Source organism: Lutjanus erythropterus, chromosome 18 (assembly GCF_056507025.1).
Source record: "Lutjanus erythropterus isolate fLutEry1 chromosome 18, fLutEry1.hap2, whole genome shotgun sequence".
In the NCBI taxonomy this organism is placed as follows: domain Eukaryota; kingdom Metazoa; phylum Chordata; class Actinopteri; order Lutjaniformes; family Lutjanidae; genus Lutjanus; species Lutjanus erythropterus.
The window spans coordinates 7,926,383-7,949,446 of NC_139334.1; the positions used below are offsets into that span (position 1 = coordinate 7,926,383).

At 41.1% G+C, this 23,064-nt stretch overlaps 1 protein-coding gene across 4 annotated transcripts in view; it reads left to right on the forward strand.

Moving 5' to 3' along the window:
- Positions 1-23,064, forward strand: part of LOC146310561 (AT-rich interactive domain-containing protein 1B-like) — a 248,035-nt gene that overhangs the window by 18,883 nt on the left and 206,088 nt on the right. For all 4 annotated transcript variants that reach the window (XM_084743144.1, XM_084743145.1, XM_084743147.1 and 1 more), the window contains exon 2: positions 12,316-12,519. In XM_084743144.1, the coding sequence (XP_084599270.1) occupies positions 12,316-12,519 (204 nt within the window). The remainder of the gene's footprint in view (positions 1-12,315; positions 12,520-23,064) is intronic.

Below are 23,064 nucleotides of genomic sequence, written 5' to 3' on the forward strand. Positions count from 1 at the left end.
CCGGGCTCACAGAGCCTGGGGCCTCCCAGAGGGCGACCTGGAGGGGCTGCGGGGGGAGGGAAGCCAATTTCCAGGGCCCCTAACCCAGGTTGAGGAAGCCCATTTCTGGGGAAGCCTTCACAGCGGGGTGGCAGAGTGGAGGCTCACATTCATTACAGGAGAAAATTAAGGCCACGTCCGCTGCTGCTGCTGCTGCTGTGACCACTATATTGAGGTTTGGGGAAAAACAAGGTGGAGTGTCTCTGTGAGTGTATGCATACAAGAGGTGAGGAGGTTAAGAGATATTGGTGAGTGCAGGTTTGGGGGGAGAGAACACTACCTTAACATGCTATTACACAATCTGTGACACACACACACACACAGTTCTATTACCACCGAAAGCTGGAATAAATTTTCCGACTCCACTTACAGTGTTCAAGCCTCTAACCTGCTGTGTTCCCATCCACGCTGAACATCACCACCACAGCGCGTGAACAAGCCCCTCTCCATGTCACTTTACCGCCGTAAAGTGACATAAAGTAAAGTGGAGGAGGGGGAAAATATTATATGAAAATCAATTTTTTTCTAATTAACTTTGTAAATTTCCCGCTGAGCTATCAGACGTGGGGGCCTCGCGTGTCGTGCCGAGTCCTATAATGAAATCAATTTGGTTCAAATTGTTTCAGGTGACTTTTAATGAGTATCTAATATCCGCCTGAGGAAGGAAGGTCAGGATATCTGTTTGTTATTTGTGTTTTTGTTTTTTTGTTTTTTTTCCCAGTGATGGATCACCTGCAGGAGAAATATGGATGGTTCCGCCCTAGAGGACTGGGCAGTGCTCCAAAACAAACAGCCTGAATGTAAATCCTCGTTTTGTAGTGGGGAGCCTCTTTAACTGCACCACGGGTGTGACCTAGTTTGACAACTTGCTTTTTATAGTATATTTACTATTTGTTAATTCCTTGATGTTTCTTTATTGGAATACTACACCTGTGTTTCAGCAGCGCCAAACCGAATCAAGGTGGAATATGGCTTAATAACAGAGAAGGGGGGCTTATTGTGGTTTTGCTTTAAATGGAGCTTTCGCATTCATAATTTACTCTGCTCCCTCTCCTTCGATGGCCAGCCTCCCAGCCTGAGGAGCTCGTTAAGCTTTGCCTTACAGGGAAGACTAATGGATGGCAGAGAAAGCCCCCTCAGGACCCTTTAGCATCGTTTCTGTTGGTCTGCTCGCTTAGTATTCACTTATGTATTTTCACCCTACTCTGAGCACAATATCATGAATAACCATTGCTAATTCATAAACACACTTGGCGATACGGGACCTCGTTCATAATTATCCGAGCCGGAGAAACGCAGTTCCTCTCCAATACCATTCCATTAGCAAAGGTGGTGATTTCCTTGAATAAAGGGGGGAATCTAGCCTGCATATTTAATACCAGCATCTCGCCTCGGCTCCGGGAGACGAGGGAAGCAAAAGGGCAGCATATTTACTCAAATAGCCTGTTCTCTCTCTTTGGGGCAGATGGAGTTATTGTTATTTTCCTCCCTCCTGCCCCTTTTTTCCTCTCTTTCATTTGGTTGTGTAACAGCATCTCTCCATGGGGTTCTGCGGGCTGGGGAAGTTTGAGACGAGCGCATTCCTCTCGTTCCACCACGGCCCTTAGATGAAATGGGGTTTTTCAGCTGTCCCAGGGTCGCGGCAGGCAGGAAAGCACACAGGACTGAGAGACAAGAAAAGACTGGGAATGTAGCGAGCAAGGCTCTCACATCAGTAACAGATTCTATGAAAATAGGCAAGCAGCGCTGCAAGAGGTGCCTTCACTATTTCCTGAAAGCATTTAATTTGCATTGGTTTCAAAGCGATAGTTGTAGAGCCACACAGTTGTACCTAGAGGCTTTTCAATGGATTTTCCACCCAGTGAGAAACTTTTTTTAAAGGGGAGACACTGCTGGTTTTGTAGCAAAGTTTGTCAGATAATATAAAAACACACGCTCAGCACATGAAAAACCTGTGAAGGTGTTAGAGGAGGAGAGAATGAGGAATTTTGATCTCTGACCAGACTTGAAAAACACGACAAAATGTCCTCTGGAAAAAAAGCTTTTTGTTCTAACAGGAACTTGTGTGTATTTATCAAGTCCACTCCTCATCATACACTTGTAAAAATAAAGGTACTAACTACACCCACAAAGGGTTCTTTGGCTTGTTCCTGTTGGAACCTTTTATTAAAGGTTCTATTTCAGAGAGTTCTATCTAGAGCCCAACATAAAGAACCATGTGTGAATGGATCCTCCCAGAACCCTCTCTGGAGGTTCTGTCCTGAGCCTTTCCACCCTGTAGGACTAAGAACCCCTTTACATCCCAAAGGTTTTATCTAGAATCTACACAGGGGGTTCTTATTGTTCAAGGGTTTTATCTAGAACCCACTCAGTTCTTCAAAGGTTCAAGAACTCTCTGAAAAAGGGTTTTAATGGAATGCTTAGTCTTATAAAGAATTTTTAACCAGGGTTCTTCAGAAGCAAATGTTTCAGGGTAGAACCTCAGCCCTTCAAGACAAACCTTTCTGGAACCCATATTTTTTATAGTGTACAGTGAAAAGCTGAATGAATCCAGTCTTGGGAAACTGCATCCTTGCAACAGATTTGACAATTTGACAAATTTGTGGTCTGTGTCCCTCCACACGTGTTCCCTCGACCGTTTGCAGACGATTGCATTTTATTTGTTTTCATTTTCTAATGGCGTGTCGCCGGCATGTCAGCCACATCTCTCGTTTTGTCATTGAGGTTTTCTCCTCTTTTTTTTTTTTCCTTTCTGTCCCCGCCGCATCCTCAGCTCTCAGTCTTGGCGAAGGAAAAGGGCTCCAGTGACCCTGCGACCCCAATCTCACTTGAGACAGATGAAGCAGCCTCGCTCCTTCTCCTCCCTCCCTCCTCCCCTCCCTTCTTCTCTTCCATCCCCCCTCCGCCCCTCCCTTAATGACGTCTTTGTGTCGGCCGTGACGAACCGAACGCTCGGCAACTTTTCCTCATGCACAGGGGACTGGGGCTGGAAGGGGTGGGTGTGTTTCTGAGTGCCCCGGTGTGTGTGTCTGTGTTTGTGTGTGGTGTAAATATTGGTGTCAAACGCAGAGGGCATGCCGATCACCGGCTCCGAGGACAACGCAGGAGAGGGAGCAATTATGTGCATTGCGCCAAACACAAAAGCACACCGGTCGGCTGCATAACGACAGTCTCTTATCTGTCTTCTCTCTGTCTGCCTTTCTTTCTAACTTGCACCGTCATCATCAAACATACACACTCGATGTACATATACATCTGTGGCTGTCAATACCCGCACCTCTCCCTCCTCAGATAATTTCATGCTTCTCTTTGCTAGCCAGCCTTCATGCCTAGCTGCCTGTGCCATCCAGGCATATTGGGCTGAGGAAAGGCAATTTGGCTCTACCCAGCTCCCCGCGGACCAGTGCTACTCTTCACACTGTCATTCGTTATGAGACTTTTTACTAACAAGGCGCGCGTGCTGAGATGCAGGATGAGATTGTGTTTCAAGACATAATTCACTGAATTTGGTCCTCTTAGCGATGCAGCACTCGCATGGGAATTCACCATGCACACAGCTCAGCTACTTCACCACGCGCTTACACAATACACTCTGGGGTTTTTTTTTAAGGCTAAATTGATAGGAAAGATCTGTCAAGGCTAAGCATTTAGCATTTGGTTAACTTGCTCGAATCCTGGCAGTGAAATGAAGTGATGAACCGATACTAAAGAGCGATCTATTCCTCATGGAGGCCAGGCAGGGAGGAGTTAACAGCGCGCTGCTCCTCTCCTCTCCGCTTGATGACATCAGTATTGTCTCTGCATCCATGAAATTAATTTTTCTAATCTTAGTCAGCAGGAGCGGGGGAATTTGCACACATTAATATGGAACTCGATCTGTACTCGCCCACTGCTGCAGTCTCTCTTCTCCTGTTCCTCTCTCCCCCTCTCCTCCTCTCCCATCTTTTCTCTTTCCACCCTTTCTGTTCTTTTTTTTTTTTTTGCTGCTTGAAACATTAGGCCCAAATGCGCAGGGTTTCGAGCCTGAAATGCGGAGCTTTGTTCTGGAGGCCGAGGCATCGCCGGGCCCCGCAGTGTAATAGGAATTGGAGAGTGCTCTGCTGCATGGTATAAATAAATAACATAAAAGACAAGGCTGATTGTCCCAGCAGACCAGCCGGCTCTGGCTGCAGCATGTTGATTCTCCTGAGACGGACGCGGCACAGAGGATAAAGGGGATCCGTTGACAATAATTATCCTTATTTGTTTCTCCTACACAAATACACACAGGCTAAAATGGTTTCATTACACAGGTATAAAAGCCTGCATTATACAGTAGTCCTTCCAAGAAAAAGAGAAGATAATCAATAGCAAAAAGGCATCTTGGGGCTAATTTTCATACACAGTCAGGTTTGATGCGTCTTTCTAAGGTGATATTCAGAACAATTTACACCATGTGAGTGCCAAATAGGTCTTTGCACGTAATAGTTGGAAAATATGAATCCTGCTATTTTTGTACATCATACTGAAGACTCTGGAGTATCCAAGTAGCTAAGTAAATTGAGCTTTAAAGCAAAACTTGCTGCGGCAGCTAGATCATTGGACCTGCTATTTTTTTTAGGAATTGTTACTTATCCAACAGGAAAAATGTTTTTTTTTTCTAGACCAGGGTTCCCCAAACCTTATCCCATCAGGGCCAGCATCGAAACTTAGTGGTGGGCCACGAGCCAAAAGCAAACACCTATTGCAAGGGTTCCCAAACTTTTTCATGTCAGTTTGAGAGGGATTTCTCTTAGAAAAGATGTTAAAGATAATAAATCCTTCATAGTCAAATCAATAAGATCACTATAAATTACAATCAGTCGAAATGGCCAACACCCTGTTTCTTTCCTTGTTGTTCCACTTTCCCAAAAATGGGATAAAAGTTCCGATATTGTATTCCTAATTGTATTATATTGTAAAGATGCGCAACAGTATGAGGACTGTGTTCCTGTGTGAAGTGTCACTGTTCCCGCCAGATTATGAAAAATAATATTTTAAGAGCATTTTTAAACCTTACAAAAAAATAACAATCATTAGCAGGAATTTACATTATGATTTTTCAGTTTTGTTTTCTCTTGCTAGAACCTTATTGTGGGCCAACTGTGGCCAGTGGGCCCCACTTTGGACAGCCGTGTTCCAGACTGCATTAAAAACACCAAGTGATGTAAGCGATCATAATAGTTCCCTGGATTGCTCTTTCGAGATTCAAACTATTTCTGAGGTCACCGTAGCTTAATAAAACAGCTTGAAACCCACAAAGAACATATGAAAGAACATCTTTCATTACAGTTTCAGTTGTATGAAAAACACTGTGCTGTTTAGGTCGAAAAAAAAAAAAGATTTAAGTGGAAACACTACAGCTCCGAAGGCCAGTATCTTTAGAGTAGCAAACAAATATCTCACTGTATTGTTACTGCACCTGCTAAGTGGGTGAGCCTGTCTCTGTTGCTGTTTCCTCTGTGTGTGTGTGTGTGTGTGTGTAGGCGTGTGTGTGTGTGTGTGTGTGTGTGTGTGTGTGTGTGTGTGTGTGTGTGTGTGTGTGTGTGTGTGTGTGTGGATAGTAAATAACTGAAATGAAGGGCTGATACAGACAGCTGATGATTTGGTCATCTAGTGTGAAGGACAAGGGTAGCAATAGCCACAGGGACACAGTGTTTAAGTGAGTGTGTGTGTAAGCGTGTCGGCTCTGTTCGAACACGTTCATTCACCACGGCTGATAAATCAGAAGATTTTTTTTAAAAATAATTCCCTGCATTGAAAATGAAATTGGAATAATAACCATTTACCAATTTTGTTTTATGTTTGTTTGATCCCAGTGTGTGTCTCATAATCCACATATCCGAGCCTTTTGTGTCGAGCATTTTGTCTCTTTCTGATTAACAACTTAGCACATTAAAGCGAGGAGTAAAATCATTTTTGCAACATAAAAATGTTGAGCTCAGAAAAGCAATTTAGCAGGTTTCACCCCACAGTAATTTCACCCATGTTCTGTTTTAATGGCTTTGTTTTGCGGGAAAAAAAAAGCTCACGAGAGTCAGAACGCTGGAGAGGAGTTCATAAATTGAATTTTAAATTTAGCAGTTGAATTACTATTGTCTCCCATGCCTCCTCCCCCTCCTCCATTGAATGGCATGCCCAGATGAACAAAAGTGAAAAACACATTTGAAGAAAATAAAAAACAATTTCTGTATATTCCCTCTAGTTTTTTATCTGCTGTCCCTCCTGGCACAAACACGATTCACTTCGTGTCATATTCATAATTTTTTTCCTAAGTACAGCCATTTCTCTGAGGGAAGAGAAAAAAAATAATGTTTCAATTTGTCAAGAATTGTTGTCGTTTTTTTTGTGCCTGGTGGTGTGAGGGAAATAGTGGGCATATCTTGAGGAAAAGGCAGCAGTGGGCTGAAATCTCATTTAGTGGAACTTGTCATGAGAGCAGATATGACTCTCCGTTTGGGGAGGCGGAGAATACTCATTCTTTTTGCCTCCGCGGACAGGTGTGGATAATGTCATGTGTGGACCAGTGTATCAGATAGCTCTACATCATTTTATTGTGGCTGTTTTTATTTAAGAATTGCCACACATGAGTGTGTGTGAGAGAGATCAACACCGAGAGCCAGAGCAAGATTCAGCTAATACACATTTCTGTGCATGTGCGTTTAATCGAGCATCCACTTCTCTGCTCCCAAAACTCTGAAGTTGTTTTCGGTGTCCAGTGCCTTTCTAAGTGCAGCAGTTAATGTTTTTTTTTTCTTTTGCGCAAGCATGTGTGTGTGCACACTTGGCAGCTGTATGAGGGGATTTACTTGTGTTGTGCTCAGCATTTTTGGCAAACGGAGGACCTCTTGAGATGGATTGGTGAACTGGATGGAGCCGGGGAGGGGGTGTGTGTCCCATATCACGGGTGGCACAGTGCCCTGGATTTTCAGAAACTGGAGAGCACCGCCCTTTTGCTGCAGATATTGCTTCGTGGACTCGTATGTGTGTGTGTTTGTGTGTCTGGCTTGTGTGTGAGTCTACAAACATTTAAGCAGGTCATGTGTTGCCCTCTGCTCATGAAAACACCATTACAGCTACATTGGAAACATATGACCAGTCAGTTTTAGCACATCAGAATACTCAAAAACAAGCCTCTCCTTTGATATTCAGGTGGTTTAACTGCCTATATTGCTCAGTTTAGACCCACTTAAGGACTCAATCTATTTTAGTTGCATTCTGCATTAAGTTATTAGATCACTCTTGTTCCTGTTCAGTCAGGCTCTTCATCACCTTACAGAGCAGAGACAAATGATATGATGATTCAAGGTTTTCTTTCCAAAAAGATCCGATCTGGGACACATTTTGCTTCTTGAACTTGAAATTCATCCATCACCATTTCAAAAATACAAATTATTTTTCTATCAAAAACATTTAAAACAGGCTTTACTCCACAATGTGCTCATAACTTTAATTATTCCCTAATGTGCTTTACTCTAATGTTGGCAATCATTTTGTCAGATGAGATGTCAGATTTGTCTGCTGGTTAAATGTTTCATTTTAGATCAGTGCTGCCGGTACATTTTGTGGCTTAAGACTCTACAAAGCAGGGAATTATTCATTTATTAGTTGTTTCATACGTGAAGGAGGGCGAAGTAAAGCAACAAATATTTGATTCATTGATTAGTCTGCAATGGTTATTAGCAAATCCCCAATAATTGATTGATTGTTTCAGTCATTTTTCAAGAAAAAATATATCTATATAAAAAGAGAATAAGAACAATGAAAAGTTTGAACATTGTACAAAAAGAGGTTGGGAGCCAACAAAGGTTCATCATGATGCTCCCTATATAAATAACAATAGTCATACCTAAAAGTGACTAAGTAGTCAAATCAATTAAAAGATGAACAAATTATATCGAACAAGTTATGATATATGACAGTGAAATCAAAGGAATATTGTAAATCTTTGCTAATTAAAGAGCTTGTCAGATGTTTTTGAATGTTTGTTTCTGAATAATGATAATGTAGATGTTGACTGTAGTGATGTAGCTGTTCCAAAGAGCTGGTGTTGACTTATATTGCTTCCAGCTTCTCAAATGTAAGGTTCTGCTGCTTTCCTTTGTCGTTTGTGACAATAAATGAAGAGTGTTTGGGTTTTGGACTGCTGGTTGGACAACAGAAACAATTTGAAGATGCCAGTTTGGGCTCTGGGGAAATGTGATGAACATTTTTCACAATTTTATAGTGGTGTTGCCAAATAACAATATTGAATCAAAAATTCTGGAGAAAGAAACAACACTTGTCAAAAAAGTCACAGCCTAGATTACCTGCCATTATATCACACTGGATACCATATAGATTGTCATAAAGAAGAATTTGAAAATGTAAATTGGTTGTCAGACCATAAGACCAATGAGCTGTAGGTCTTTACAAATTAAGGCTTGATAGTCAAGTCAAAAAACAATGAAAAAAAAATTAATTGAATTGTGACCTCAAAATCAAGGTCAAACTGAATTGTGGATTTAGAGAATCATGACACCCCTCTTTTATAGACTAAACAATTAATTGATTAATCATGAAAATATCAGCACATTAATCAACAGTGAAAATTATCGTTAGTTGCAGCCCTAAAGTAAACAGTGCAGCACATGACCAGCACTACAAACACACACAAACACAAAGACTTTTTTTTCTCTCTCTCTTTCTTTGGATTCGACTCTTCCTTGTGAAATCCTGGTGATGCAGACCTTTGCAGGATAACCCCCTCTGCTCACACACACCCACACACACCTCCATGCTGTGAAACAACTTTTAAACACCCAAGAGCACTCATTCCTCTCTCTCTGGCTTTCTTTCTCCATCTCTCTTACTACCCAAACACACTTCTTTTTTTTTCCCTCTCCTCTCTCCTCTCTTTCTCCTCCGCACTCTGCGAAATAGTCCAAACTACTCCACGCACATGCCTCAGTAGACAAAACCACTTTAAAGCTCGAGCGCCGTAACCGTCCGCACGTAACCTGCTGAATAAAGTGCTCCCATCCCCTGACATGTCTTCTTGATATTAGCCTGGCAATATGAGGCAGCGGCAATTTCTCCTCTGCACTAGACAAGGTGATATTGAGTTGGGGAGAAGAGAGGGAACTGAGGAGGGAGCTGGTGGTGGTGGAGGGGGGGAGGAGGAGGGGGGGATGGTTAGTTGGAGATGAGAGAGGAGAAGTGAAAGTGTGTGTGTAAGAAACAGCAGGAACAAAATGTCATAAATCACACATGATCCTACACGGTGGAGACAAAAGGGAGAAAGCATGAGAGGAGAGCGGGAAGATAGAAGAAGTCCACATTATCTGCCCGGCAGACAGACAAACACGCCGCTACGGGTGACGGATTAGCATTAGCCCAACGCACTGTACCGGAATTTTCCAATGGCTCACTGAGACCCCAAACAACCTCCAAAAAGGCTCTGAAATACTTACAATGGAATAAATCACCCTTGACACCTTCTCTTTCTCCTCTTTGATTTTGTTTTGTGTTCATATAAGAACCTGGCTCCCAAGGTGTGGCTTTGGAGAGCAGGTGCTTTGACTGCTTGACTGCCCTGAAGCCCCTCCTGGGATTCAAACTCGCAAACTTGAAATGCCTCTTAACCAGAGGCGGGTACAGTACAGATACTTGCGTAAAAAAAAAAGACTTACAATAAAGTAGAAGTACTGAATCAGTTTCTTTACCCAAGTAAAAGTGAGAAAGTACAGGCTCTGAAAAGTGTTTTTTTGTTGTGTTGCGTCTGTTGTGCATGACAATATGTTATGTAGAGTTGCACCTAACGATTACTTTTGTAGTTGATTAATTGGTCAATTATTTTCTTGATTAGTAATGAATAGTTGTGAGGTGTATAAAATGTCAGAAAATGTTGAAAAATGTCCATAAGGGTTTTCCAGTGTCCAGGATGACATCCTCAGATGTCTTCTTATTTTTCCCTTAATGCAAAGATATTCAGTTTACTCTCCTGGAGTTGTAAACAAATCAAAAATATTCACATTAAAGAAGCTGGAAACAGGAAATTTTGACTTTTTTCTCAAAAAAATTACTCACACCAATTAATTATCAAAACAGTTTGTGATAAATTTAATAATTGATGATTCATCAGTTGATTTTTTGCAGTTCTAGTGTTACTTGGCCTCATGCATGAATCATTTGTATGAACAGATTCGTTCTTTGTGGCATGCATCAATACTTCCTGTTTGTTTTGATCAAAGGTAAATTAAAGGTAAATTTAAGGGTGCCGGAGACCACGTGTGAGCCACAAAAGCCAAGTCGCATTTTATCCTGTGATTTTAAATGTTTATTCTAGAAGATGATTAGGTCAAGTATACAGATTCTCCAAAACTGTTCTCCAAAACCTGTGTGCTGTTCTGGAGCCTGAATTTTAGATCAGGGACAAAACAGTTGAATCCACCTCATCTGAAAGTCCTCACCTCTCGGATGACAGGTCTGACATATCCCAGTCCACTGATGACTAAGGGTGTGAAAAAATATTGACATACCTGAGTATTATAATATTGTGATACTGTATCAGTTCTCAAAATTACTGTATTATGTTATCATGACATATGCAAAACTTTGTGGCTGTGATTAATTTTGTGTTGTGTTTAAACCCTTCTCACAAGATATCAATGTTATCTCTCTTAACTGTTCTGAATGCATAGAAAGTAAACTTTTTTTATGCTTATGATGGAGTGTTCTTTACCCAGTGACAGTTTTCCTAAAATTTCATTTCAAAAAGTAACCTTGAATCGTAACCCCTGTATTGTGATACATATCGTATTGCCAGATTCTTGCCAACACAGCCCTGCTGTTACCCAGTATTCAGACTGGAGTACTCTCAAACGGACGTGTACACAGACGGATGTGGACACCACTGACATATCGTGAGCTTCCCAAACTTATCTAATTAACACCACAGTTCATTCAGTTTACATATTGCTTTTCAGCAGACCCAGTTAAATCCTCTGTACTAATATGTGCATAAAAGCACCATCTCTACATCTGTTGCCTTTCTTCAAAAGGTAAAACCGATCTATTAAATAAATGTCCAAATAATATGCGATACACAGATTCTTGAACACAGGGGCCCTCTGGGCATCGCAAGGGCACAATCTGGCTGCACCTGCTGCCCTTCTGACAGAGAAACCTCTGTAATGATGTCCAATGCACTCTTCCACGTCTGTTAAAAGTTTTTCCTTTCGTGGCTTTTCCTCTGTGAAATTCTTTTTTTTCGGAGTTTAACGTTACATGTCAAACGTCAGTGGCTTGTTGCTTTGTGTTTGCACACAGCACTTAGCTGAAGTCTGCTGCCCCTATATGGATTTATTTGGGTACTTCTATATGCTAATTGAAAATTTCCTGGCACCTGCATCCAATTTAAGATCAAACACAATTCATCAACATACTCAGGTGGGTGAGAACAGACTCGGCTGTCAGTGCATGTTTCATGAATCCCACATCAAGGATTTTTGTATTTTCCTCTTATTGCTTTGTTTAAGAACAAACATAAGAGAAAAGTAAGAAACATTTGTGCATGAGGCATGCATGCCCATTGTCCCATCTATTTAGGCTGGAATTGTACTTAATCTCGGAAAAGCGGCATGCAGTGACAAAATAAAAATGCAATGCAAAGTTCGGCTCTCCATCAGACTCCCTCACCTGTTCTCTTATTTTCATTCAGAAATGCATTAACTCAAATTCAGTATTTCTGCCAGTTTGCTGTAAGCAACAACATAGCCAGCGAGAGGAGAGAGTGCTGTACGGTGATTATTGGCACTGCTGGGCTGTGGTTGTGGGAACAAGGCCATAGAGTTTTTATTGCTATGGCTTCCCATCGCTTTAAACAACATTTACAACACTTTCAAAACCCTTTCAGACATTAAAACAAAGATACAAGCTTTAGGTTTTAATTAAATCATTTCATTTTGGCCCTCCTCCAGCAAAGTTTGCTCCTGATAGCTGCGCAATAAACATCTTTGCTTACTTAATTCCATTTGTAGTTCATTTATGACCTGTAGACATTAATTTAAGGCTTCCACTCACTGTGCAATTATAAAATAAATCAATGGTGGCTGTGGTTTGGAGTGTGTGCACTAAGTGGACTTCTGTCAGGGCTTCCAACTTGGCAGATGGTGGATGCCTCTCAGCCAATCACAATGCACCCTTGTGAATGAATGTGAAATATAAGCCAAGAAAGAAATGCTGATGACATATTAATCCCTCTTTTTCCCTCCACAGGTGTCCTCCATGGACTTCATGGCTATGAAGCGCTCCCAGCTGTACAGCATGGCCAACAATCCCTACTCCACCCCGCAGCAGCCAGGGGGCGGGCCTTACCCTCCCAGCCAGACATACACATCGCCTCCTCCGCACAGATATCCAATGAGCATGCAGGGGAGGGGCCAAATGGGCATGGGCGGGATGCAGTATCCTCAACAGCAGGTATGTCAACAAAAGTGCGCGTCGCTCATCGTGATTCATGAATGAGTCAGCCCCCCCCTCTGCAGTGCCGATCCAGACTTTGTAGCCGTTATTATAAGCGATGTTGCTGTGGGACATTTGCTCCTCATGGTGAACATTCTCCAGCGATTTTCCCCTGAAGGCGCTTGGCATGTTCAATTTGAGATGCAGCCTAAAATACCAGGCAGCACATCTCACACCCTGGCATGTGGTGGTGTCACTCCTGTTCATCACTCAGTTCCCCTCAGACTCCCACTGGAGCGAGATGGGTTTGATGCTGTGTGTGTGTGTGTGGGTATGTCTGGTATGTGTGTAAGCATGTTCATTCTTTACACTTGTTAAATGGAGCGCTTCAGTGCTTGATTATGTATCTCTATATGCTTCTGTGTGTGTGTGTGTGTGCATGTTTGATATTTTTTGTATGCATGTCTCTTTGATTGTGTGTGTGTGTGTGTGTGTGTGTGTGTGTGTGTGTGTAGTGGAATGCTCTCTGCCTAGTAAACATAGACACAGCACAGCCGACCCACGTCACAGTCTCTCTATGCGACACAATAGGCCTGTGTTGGAGACAATAGTGCTTCTGTCTGCTTTATTGAGTCTTAAGTAAATCCCATTTGGACTGGAAGGGTGTGTGTGTGTGTGTGTGTGTGTGTGTGTGTGTATTAAAGGGAGAGATACACATAAAGTATGCATGCGTAGTAATCTGTGCGTACACTTGTAGAAATAACCGTGCCACCTGGAACCATAAAGTCTTTTTTTGCCTTGTCCCCATAGGAGAACCCTTTTTAATTCCTGGCAGAACCTTTTTACCGGGAACCTTTTTATATTGCAAGGGTTTTATCTAGAACCCACCCATAGGGTTCTCCCAAGAACCCTTTATATTCCAAAGGTTTTGTCTAGAACCTACCCTGAGGGTTCTCCCAAGAACCCTTTATATTCCAAAGGTTTTGTCTAGAACCCACCCAGAGGGTTCTCCCAAGAACCCTTTATATTCCAAAGGTTTTATCTAGAACCCACCCAGAGGGTTCTCCCAAGAACCCTTTATATTCCAAAGGTTTTGTCTAGAAACTCATGCAGGGGGTTCTTACAGGAACCTTTTTATACCTTAGAACCTTATTATATTAAAGGTTCTACTGAGAAATAGGGATGAACAGTAAATATCAGGGCAAATAAATCAAATTGGCTGATATTGACCTATTCTGATATATTGATCTATATCGATGTTGGTGTATATTAGCCAGTAAATATCAGCTATAATAATTTGTGGATAATATGTGTGTCCCACATTTCTGGCAGAAAGCGACCATCTCTTCTGTGTGTGTGTGTGTGTGTGTATGTGGGGGGGGGGTCTAGTTCAATCAGTGTAGTTTGTAGTGAAACAGCACTACTGAGCACCACAGCAGGGAGAGGGGGGGGGGTGTCCCCTGCTGTCGCTGCCTGCTATATTTAGTCAGGCTGGTCTGCTGGTCTGGACTTGGACACGTCTCACTGGGCTGAGCGAGCTTCCACACATACTGAGACCAGAGAGAGAGAGATGGCGAGAGACGGAAGGAAACACAGATGGACTGACAGACAGATTTCCTACATTGTCTTAAAATATTGTACAAATGTGGGTACACGCAGAGAACACTGTTGTGTAATGCTCTTGTATGTAAATGGAGATGGACTCTCACACAATCTTCAGTACAGAATGTTGTGGAAATGTGGAGATGCCACATTGTAGAAATGCCTATACTGATAGCTACACAAAGAATTAAAGGGTTGCTACACTGATTTTACAGATGAATATCAGTTGAAAACTCAGATTGTGAAAACAGTTGAGTGTCTTTTGTGGTTTCTGAGGAGCTTTATAAAGTCTGAGAATAACGAATAATGTTGTCAGACTTGTCTCAGCTGGGCTAGCAGAAAAACTGAGGTTGTCGCTGAGAGATATGGTTGTCTACCCGGCAACAAGTTGCATCATGCAAAGTTTACAATCCAGTATTATTGGAGATTGACCTGTACTTTGTACTAAAAGTCAGGAAATCTTTGCTTCTGCTACGTAATTTTGTAAATATTTAAATTCATAAATTTGAGGGGTGCTGCTCTTCTGGGTAATTGTGGCAGTATTTGTCACTATTTAAAGAATTTCTATAGTTTTTTACAATAGTCAATTGAACTGATTACTTGAGAAAAAATAATTACGAGAGTCACTGTTGCTGATTTGCAGCATTATAGAAAATAGTTCAGATGAGCTCCATCTCTGCCAACTGTGCAGTAAAAGTCTGCTTTTATATGAATGCAAGAGTAATGGTAATCCAATAATATAATATATAACACTCACAGGGGTCAGGGGGTATTTTTTACAGTGTAGTATTAGTACTTCTATCCTAAGTAAGTGAGTACTGAGTACTTCATCCATCACTGCCTGTGTGTGTGTCTGGCTTTAAACATTTAAATCTGTCTTACAAGTCCCCTAAGGATGACAGATCAACAATACATTTATTTTATTTATTTATTTGCGTGTCTGTTTGTACTGTCTTATTATTGGTGTGAAGGCTGTCAGAGAGTTAATAATAACAATGGTTTCATTTCACTTTGGCTCACTGGTCACATTGTCAAACTGCAGTCCTAACGGGGAGACTTCATCTTAGACTTCATTACCCAAACTGCTCGTCTAATCCTCGTCTGACGCATTTTGATGATGTCAACACACTCCTAAAATGAGCATTACTGAGCCTGCTCTGGGCTTTTGCAGTATGAAATACACACAATTGGGAGCCAGTGGGGGCGTATATATGAAGACAGGCTGTGCATAGAGAGTAATGCCAACGCATAATGACGTTCAGTCAGTAACACACACAAAAATACATCCCTGGTACTGTTTTGTGATGAAATCCTCGGGCGTATTACATAGCCCAAGCGTAGCGCTATGGAACGTAATTAGTTCAAATAGAATTAGTTGTTCACTCTGGCTATAGCCATGGGAAATGCGCTTCTAAAGTTTCTAATTATCTGGCTCTGGCTTTAAAAGCAGCACCACTGCATTGCCTATCTGCAGCCGGTGAAATCTAGCTCACAGTAATGAGTTCGGAGGAGGAGGTTTAATTCCACACTCTCAGATGAGCGTAATGAGCCTCACCTACAGAAAAGCGGTCAGGGGTCTGATCAGGGAGGAGCGGGGAGGGCTAAAAATGAACGCCCCAGATGTGTACTGCAAAATATACAGTATATCAAGCCTTAAAGTGACTATTAATTACATATCAAAAGATGCACCAAATGCAGTTAAGATGGACATGATTGCAGCCGTGTCTGGAGGAGGAGAAATCACCCACCCCACCCTCTGTCTTAACCTCAGATGTTGAACAACTATCCCACCATCGGCTGCGAAGAACATTCTCACTGTCTTCACCATGGCTGCATCAGCAAGGGGGGATTGTGGGTGATGTAAGACGCGGCACACACAATCCCCCATGATGCATCACGCTTCAGGGCTGAGACCTCAGCTTGTCACAGCCAAGCATGCTGGGATGTTGCCAGGCAACGTGACGTCAACAACGATATGCGTGTACGTCTTTCTCTGTGATTTCCCCAGGACTGTGTGTGCGTGTGTGCGTGTGCATGCATGTGTGTGAGTGTGTGCATGAGAGTGTATGTGTGTGTGTGTGTAGGGGGGGTTTAGCAGAGGAACAAAAGGTCCTCTTTCAATGCTTTTCATTATTTTGATTAAATCCTTCTAAAATTAAGCCCCGCTCGTATTAAATAATAACTCCACAGCATTTCATATATTTCATCTAGTGGAGGTACAGTATTGGATATGTGTCAGGGACTCGCACCATGGCGTCAAAATTAATCTTTGTAACAGCTTGAATGTAAGGTTTGGACACACTTAGGATCACTTTGATTACAGCTGGTTAGAGCAACACTCCAATTATTGCAGGTATTTCATTTTTACATTAAAGGTTAAGGTTTTACTTTGTCATCTAGTGTTAGATGTATGTGTTAGTTATTCGTTTCAGTGAGGGTGCCTTGAATCTTCTGTCTGCTCCTAATATTGTAAAATTTGTCATCCCTCTACTATTGCTGTCCAATAAATACAAAAAGGAGCAACATCTATATCCAGAATTTGTGTTCCCATTACTCAAGAAAATCCACAAACATTACTGTAAACAGTTTTTAGAGCTACTTTCTACTGTAAAAAAAATTCTCTGTGAAAACTGTTGACAGTAAGGCCTGTGGATTATCCAGAGTAACTGAACAGTGTCATTGTTTGATGCTTTGAGTGCCACAAACCAAATTCTATTTACCTCCATTATATTGGGGTGGAGCCTCTGGAAGCCTCTGAGATCATAGATATCTCAAATAATCAAGAGTATCTGAATGGTTTTGGTTTTCCCAAGCATCAAGTGAGAAAAAGCATTTTCTTTGTGTGTGTTGTTTGAGTGAACAGGCCCTAACTTTACAGCCACGGTGGTGTTTAGAGAACTGAACATCTATACAAGTACAAGTACAATTACACTCATAAAAAAATGACTCAACAAAAGTCAAAATTACCATTTGAGAAACCTACTTAAGTAAAAGTTAAAAGTACCTAGCTAACGAATAACTCAAAGTACAAGTTACTTTCCATTTTAATATATTGTTGGTTGTACTGTAATTCTGAAAGTAACATTCACGTTGAAGTTGAAGTTCCGTTCATCTCAGATCTCAGGATTTTTCATACAGCAAGGACCCCACCGTCTAACTGTTGTCTTTTTTAGATTTTGATATAAAAGATGTGCTTCATCGTCACAGCATTGTGGTCAAAAGACAAATGGTGCTTATTTTACTTCCATGCAGCTAGCCTGGATTTAGAGCAGACTACTGCATTTACAACAAACTACTTGTAACATAAGTTTGGCAAAATGGGCACTGTAAGAAATGATGATGGAATCAACTGATCTTCTCTCATTAACTTAAAGTAAATCTGCAACTTATATTTATTTGAGCCATTTAAACTTTTTCTAGTATTTATTTTCAGAAGACTTAATAATTTATAAACGTGATTTCTTCTAATTTGAAGTCTTTTGACTTAAAATGATTAGCTGAATGAATGTACTGTACAGAGTTCAATCAGCTCGTTCAATTAATTTCAATTAATTTTTTAATTTCAATTAAAAAGTAAATTAATTAAAGAAACATGAGCTGCATTTGTAAGTGCTTTGTGTGTAATTGAGAAACTGAGAAAAGGTAAAACAGAGAAAAGGTAAAAGAAAATGTAATTAGTAATGTTCGTCAGTGTGATCGAAGAGTTGTTGATTCACCTTAATGTCTTCAGCTTATTGATCATGTTTTCTCAAGCAGAACCCAATGAATATTAATATAAATTAGTTTAACTATAAAGGTTTATCTGTTATCTCTGTTACTCGTCTTTTCAAATTCAGTCATCTTAAGATTTTTTTCTAACTAGTTATTTTTACAGTGTAGGAGTAAAAAAAAAATAAAGAAGTAAGCAGAAGCAAAAAATAGAGCACTGGCTCAAAAAAGTAAAAGTACAATTTAAAATAACACAAAGAGTACTTGTTCCTTTAAGAGAACTACTTTTTTTTAAACTTGTGTGTGTTATGTGTAAGTCATTACTGCCCACCTCTGAACCACAATAAGTATAACTTGATTACTAGAGAAACAAGTCATGTCAACTCATTATTTATTATTATTGCTTTATTTTTGTTTGCAACTTTACTTTTTCAGCTGTGTAAAAGACATCTACAGAGGCATTTAAATAAATAAAAACAACAACACCTACATGCTGTATAGACACGCTCATGTATCCATTAAAAAAAGCCTGATGACGTAAACGTGTTGGCTGAAATGTTACCTTAATGTGATCGTTTACAGTGGGAGAGTTATTGGTGTGCGTGTGAGCGTACTTTCAGTGTGTGTAACCCACAGGCTATACGTGACCGTTCGATCCAGGTTGAGTCATGACTTCTGGGGGACCTTTGGTTACCTGTTCAGGGCAGCATTTCTACACATGTACCTTCACTTATACGCCTACACAGACAGCATACCTTCGCACATGTTGAGTTAATGTCACACACGCCACTAATTAGGTACTCTGCTCATGGCCCTCCTTCCTTAATCCAGCCTTAGGAGGCAAGCACAAACACTGATCTCACTGTTGATGTCTCAGAAAAAAAAAAATAATAACCTTTCCCATCAGCCTCCAGCAAATAATCCTAGAACTTTAGGTTGTGCACATTCGGTGCAGTTAGCATCATGCTGTGCTTGTATGCATGGGTGTGAGAGACAGTTTGAGCGTGTCACAAAGGGTGAGAGACAGAGTGTGCATGTAAAAGAGCCTATGAGATGTGGAGTGATGGGAGCCAGAACAAACATATCAGCAGAAGAAGAAGAAGAGGAAGAGAAGGAAGTGGAAGGAAGGAGGCGGGCGTCTTGGGGATGATAAGCCACACGAGAGAAGCGTCTGTTTGGGAAGTAGAATGAAGTTGAAAGCAAAAGGAAAAAAAAGAAAGGAGTCCTTTTTAAAAAAAAAAAACAGTGCAGCCAATTCTTAGCGTAATTTCCTGTGATTTCAAAGTTGGCAGACGGAGAGGAAAAGGAATTTGAAGGAAACATTAGTGTTTGATGTGAAAAGAGGGGGAGGGGTGATGGAGTGGGAGAAAGAAAGAGCAGGAGGAAAAAAAGAGATCCTGGGAAATGAAAGAGAAAAAGGAAGAAATGTGTGTGTGTGTGTGTGTGCGTGTGTGCGTGCGCAGGGGGGTGAATGTGTCAACGAGTCAGGCAGAAACCATTACCAGTGTTGGCTGTTTGTTCCTTACACACTGGGCCAACTTAATAGAAGCCAAGCATTTAAAGTCAAGTGGACATGTGGCTGACCCGCCACCTGTTCAGCTCATGCAGACCCGTCCACAAGCCTGCTGTCCTTCACGGCTTTGCACATCTTTTATCAAGTCACACTCTCGTTTTTAAAGACTATTTCCCAGACATCATCTTTATTCTGTTAATGATCAGCTGGAAAAAAAAGAAAAATAATACATCCGTATTCTTTAAAAAGCCTGTATTCTTTTCAACTTGACAACAGCTGTGTACATTCCTAAACAATAACATTTCAAGATTGCTCCACTCCTTTCTTTTTATTCACTACATGTGTTTAATTTATGCAATACAAAAACATGTTTTACAATGGTTTTCAAAACAGCTGAAACCACTAAACAAAAAGTCGTACAATTGTCAACTTTGCACTTTTTGAAAAAAAGTTGTAGACACTCAATAAAGCTTTTTATTAAAATTAAACAGTTATGATATTAACTAAATATATACAGTATGTGTTCTGTCTTGTCATATAGTAACGGAATAGGCCTTTTTTCACACAAGACTGGGGCTACAACTAAAGATTATTTTCTTTCTTAAAAAAATACTTTAAAACAACAACATTAATTAATTATCAAAATAGTTAATGATTAATTTAATAGTTGACATCTAATTAATTAGTTGACTAATCTTTGCAGCTCTACAGACGACATTTCAACATTTCACAGTACGAAAAGTACAGGTGTTACTAATAACATTAACAATGGCTCTGTTCTTTTCAAGCCAGCGTGCAGAATAACAGGAGCCTGAAGTGCAGTTAGCTGAATGGAATTCAGCCATTTGCAATTTTATTACTTACACATGTGCTTTTCCTACTGTGACAAAATGACTTCTTGATTGACAGGTCCCTTAACAAGACTAACAAGAGACAAAAAGTAAAGTTGTGTTTTTTTTATGTTGGTGGAAAAAGGTTACATCCATAATCGTTGTCAACATTTGACTAAATTTACCCTGTACTTTAAATTAGAGTCCGCTGATACATGAACTCCATATGGGCCGATCACAGATCTATTGGTATCTATATGTTTTCCGATACGCACCGATATGAGACCTGTTTAAAGAACATAAATTACAGAAAACAATGCATGGGGTGATTTAGTTTTAGCACAATGTGGAACAGTCACAGCACATGAGGATCTCCCTCCTTTCCTCATTTCCATCTTTTCCCTATTTGACTGGCGGTATTAAAATGTTAAGAAATTGACTGAGCTGAGGAGTCAGAACTATTCTTAGCTTTTGTTGTAATTGTGCTGTCATTTAGATCTGGTTCGGTCAGAACTTAAATCATCCATCTTTACTCATTACATATCAGTCTTTCTTACATGCATAAACCACAAGTTACATGAACTTTTCTAAGCACAAAAATGTGAAATTATCAGTTATCTTATTGGTGTTTGCCATGATAAGCAGGTAATTATCAGATGTTGGTGTTGATTTAAAAAATCCATATCGTGCATCCCTACAGAATTCACTATATTGGCCACCTTATCGGTAATCTGTGGCTTTTCCCCCCTCTAAAATCCGTATGAACAATCCCATATCTGTCTGCCTACTTTAAATTGTTGCCATTTTCAGAAGCACACAAAATGCTGATAATTAAAACTAAATTTGTGAGTATACCTTCCATGGCCTGAAAACAGTGATCAGGCTTTTAAGTTTCCATTAAAACAAAAAGCTGTAAAAGTCCTTGTCTGTCCAAACATCATCTTGTGGGCTATCGACTTTAGGGAGTTAGATGGGTAATTTACGACATCGATTGAGCCTGGGCAGGGGGGTTCCTCGCTGGTGGGGAGAGAGCGAGGGCCACTTGGAAGCACTTAGGGGCCCCGGGTGCTGGGGTTGTCTCTGGGGTTAATGCAGCCAGCGCTGCTGCCTCTGACGGATGGCTGGGAAGCCCCAATAAATCAGGCCCTCTGCCAGGAAAGATGGAGGGAGAGGAGGGGTGGGGGGTACAAAGGGGACCACTCCAGCCTCTTTCCCCGCCCTTCCCTTTTTGAAAGGCTCTTGAAACGTCGGAGGCTCGCTGTTCAAAGTACACATCTCAACCATGCAGATGCACACACCCACACAACATACACTTTGTTTCTTCTATCTCCTTCACAACTCCAGACCTGCACTCCAGGCCAGCCCATGGGATGCTGGGTATTTTCACCTCACAATTAAAAAAGACATTAGGAGAGAGTACGGGAGGGAAGGTGGAGGAGGTGGTTGGGGGGGGGGGGGGGGGGGGGGGGTGGGTTAAAAGAGGAGAGAGAAAAGGATTGAAAGAAAGGAGGACAACGATATGGAAAGGCTGATTAATTAAGGGTTCCTCTCTGGCTACAAAATAGATGAAGTTTCAGGATCAATTAATTAGCAAGCTAGCCTACGCACGTCAATGGCTCTAATAGCCTGCTCTCATTTGTAACTTTTATTACCCCGCTGCTGTGGAGTGGCTCTCAGCCAATCAGACGCCACGTGGAGACGATGCTACGTGGCCATTAACTGGAAAGGGGGGAGAAAACCCCTCCTATTTCACAGACCAGCTGAAGTGATGCTATCAATTATACCAATGTAAAGTGTGCATATGCCAGATCTAACATAAAGGAAGACAGCAAAACACAGAATGGGACGTGTATTAGTAAATTCCACTCAGAAGAAGCAGGGCTAACACCTAATATATAAAAATAAATTGTGATATATATGATATGACCCAGTGGATTACACTTTCATGTGAGCCATTAGTTAAATTACAAACCCAGCTGTCAGTTCTTTCTTGCCGTTGCATTAGTTGTATGAGCTGCAAACTCCATCATTCCCGCTCAGGCAGGTGAAGTGATGTCGGAATTTAATATAATTTAGTGTTGAATGCAGGCAAGCGGTGTAAAACGTCACAAACTGAGTGTTTTTGAAAGATCCAGGCTCGGCGGCGCTCTGTGTCTGCAGTGCTCTATATGTGCCTATTGATAAGATAAAAGAGCAGGGAGATGAAAGCGGAGCGAAACGGAGGGTGCGAGGAAGAGAGGGGAAAGAAAGGGATGCTTTACGTCTTTGACGAGTTACGGGGGGATTAGTCGCTGCTCTAATTGGCTCACCGAGAATTCATCTCAGTTTTCTTCCAGATTAGAGATAGGTTTTTACACAGGTCAAGTCTGCACCAGCATCTCAGTTTCTGGGCTTCATTTGTAGAACGTTGAAGTGAAGAGACGTGACACTCCATCAACATTTGAAAACAGATCTGAGAAGGCACAGACTGATATGAGAAAGATGAACACGGAGCCCAGCTGTATAGACTATAGAAAGGAACTTCAAAGTACGTCTAACATACTGTATCGACTGGAATATCCATTGGAAAGACCATTTGAATTTTAAGATAACCTTCACCTTTTTGCAATAAGATAAGTGCTAAATATGGACAATTGTAAACTGTCTCTTATTCAAATAAAACAGTTGATTGGCAATTCAGCAGTATAGTAGATTAAAATTAACCAAATGTCCTGAACACTACTGTTTTTATTCACAACAATCAGAGAAGGAAGACAGACAGCGAGGGAAAGTGTTGAATGTGTAAGTGTGAAACTTCATCTCATATTCAGACCAATGCAGCTCATAGATCTTTTGGGTCAATATGGCAGCTTGGTGCTGTGTATGTTATATGATCACGCAGTGATGCATGCTCGCTCCTGTGTTTCCCTG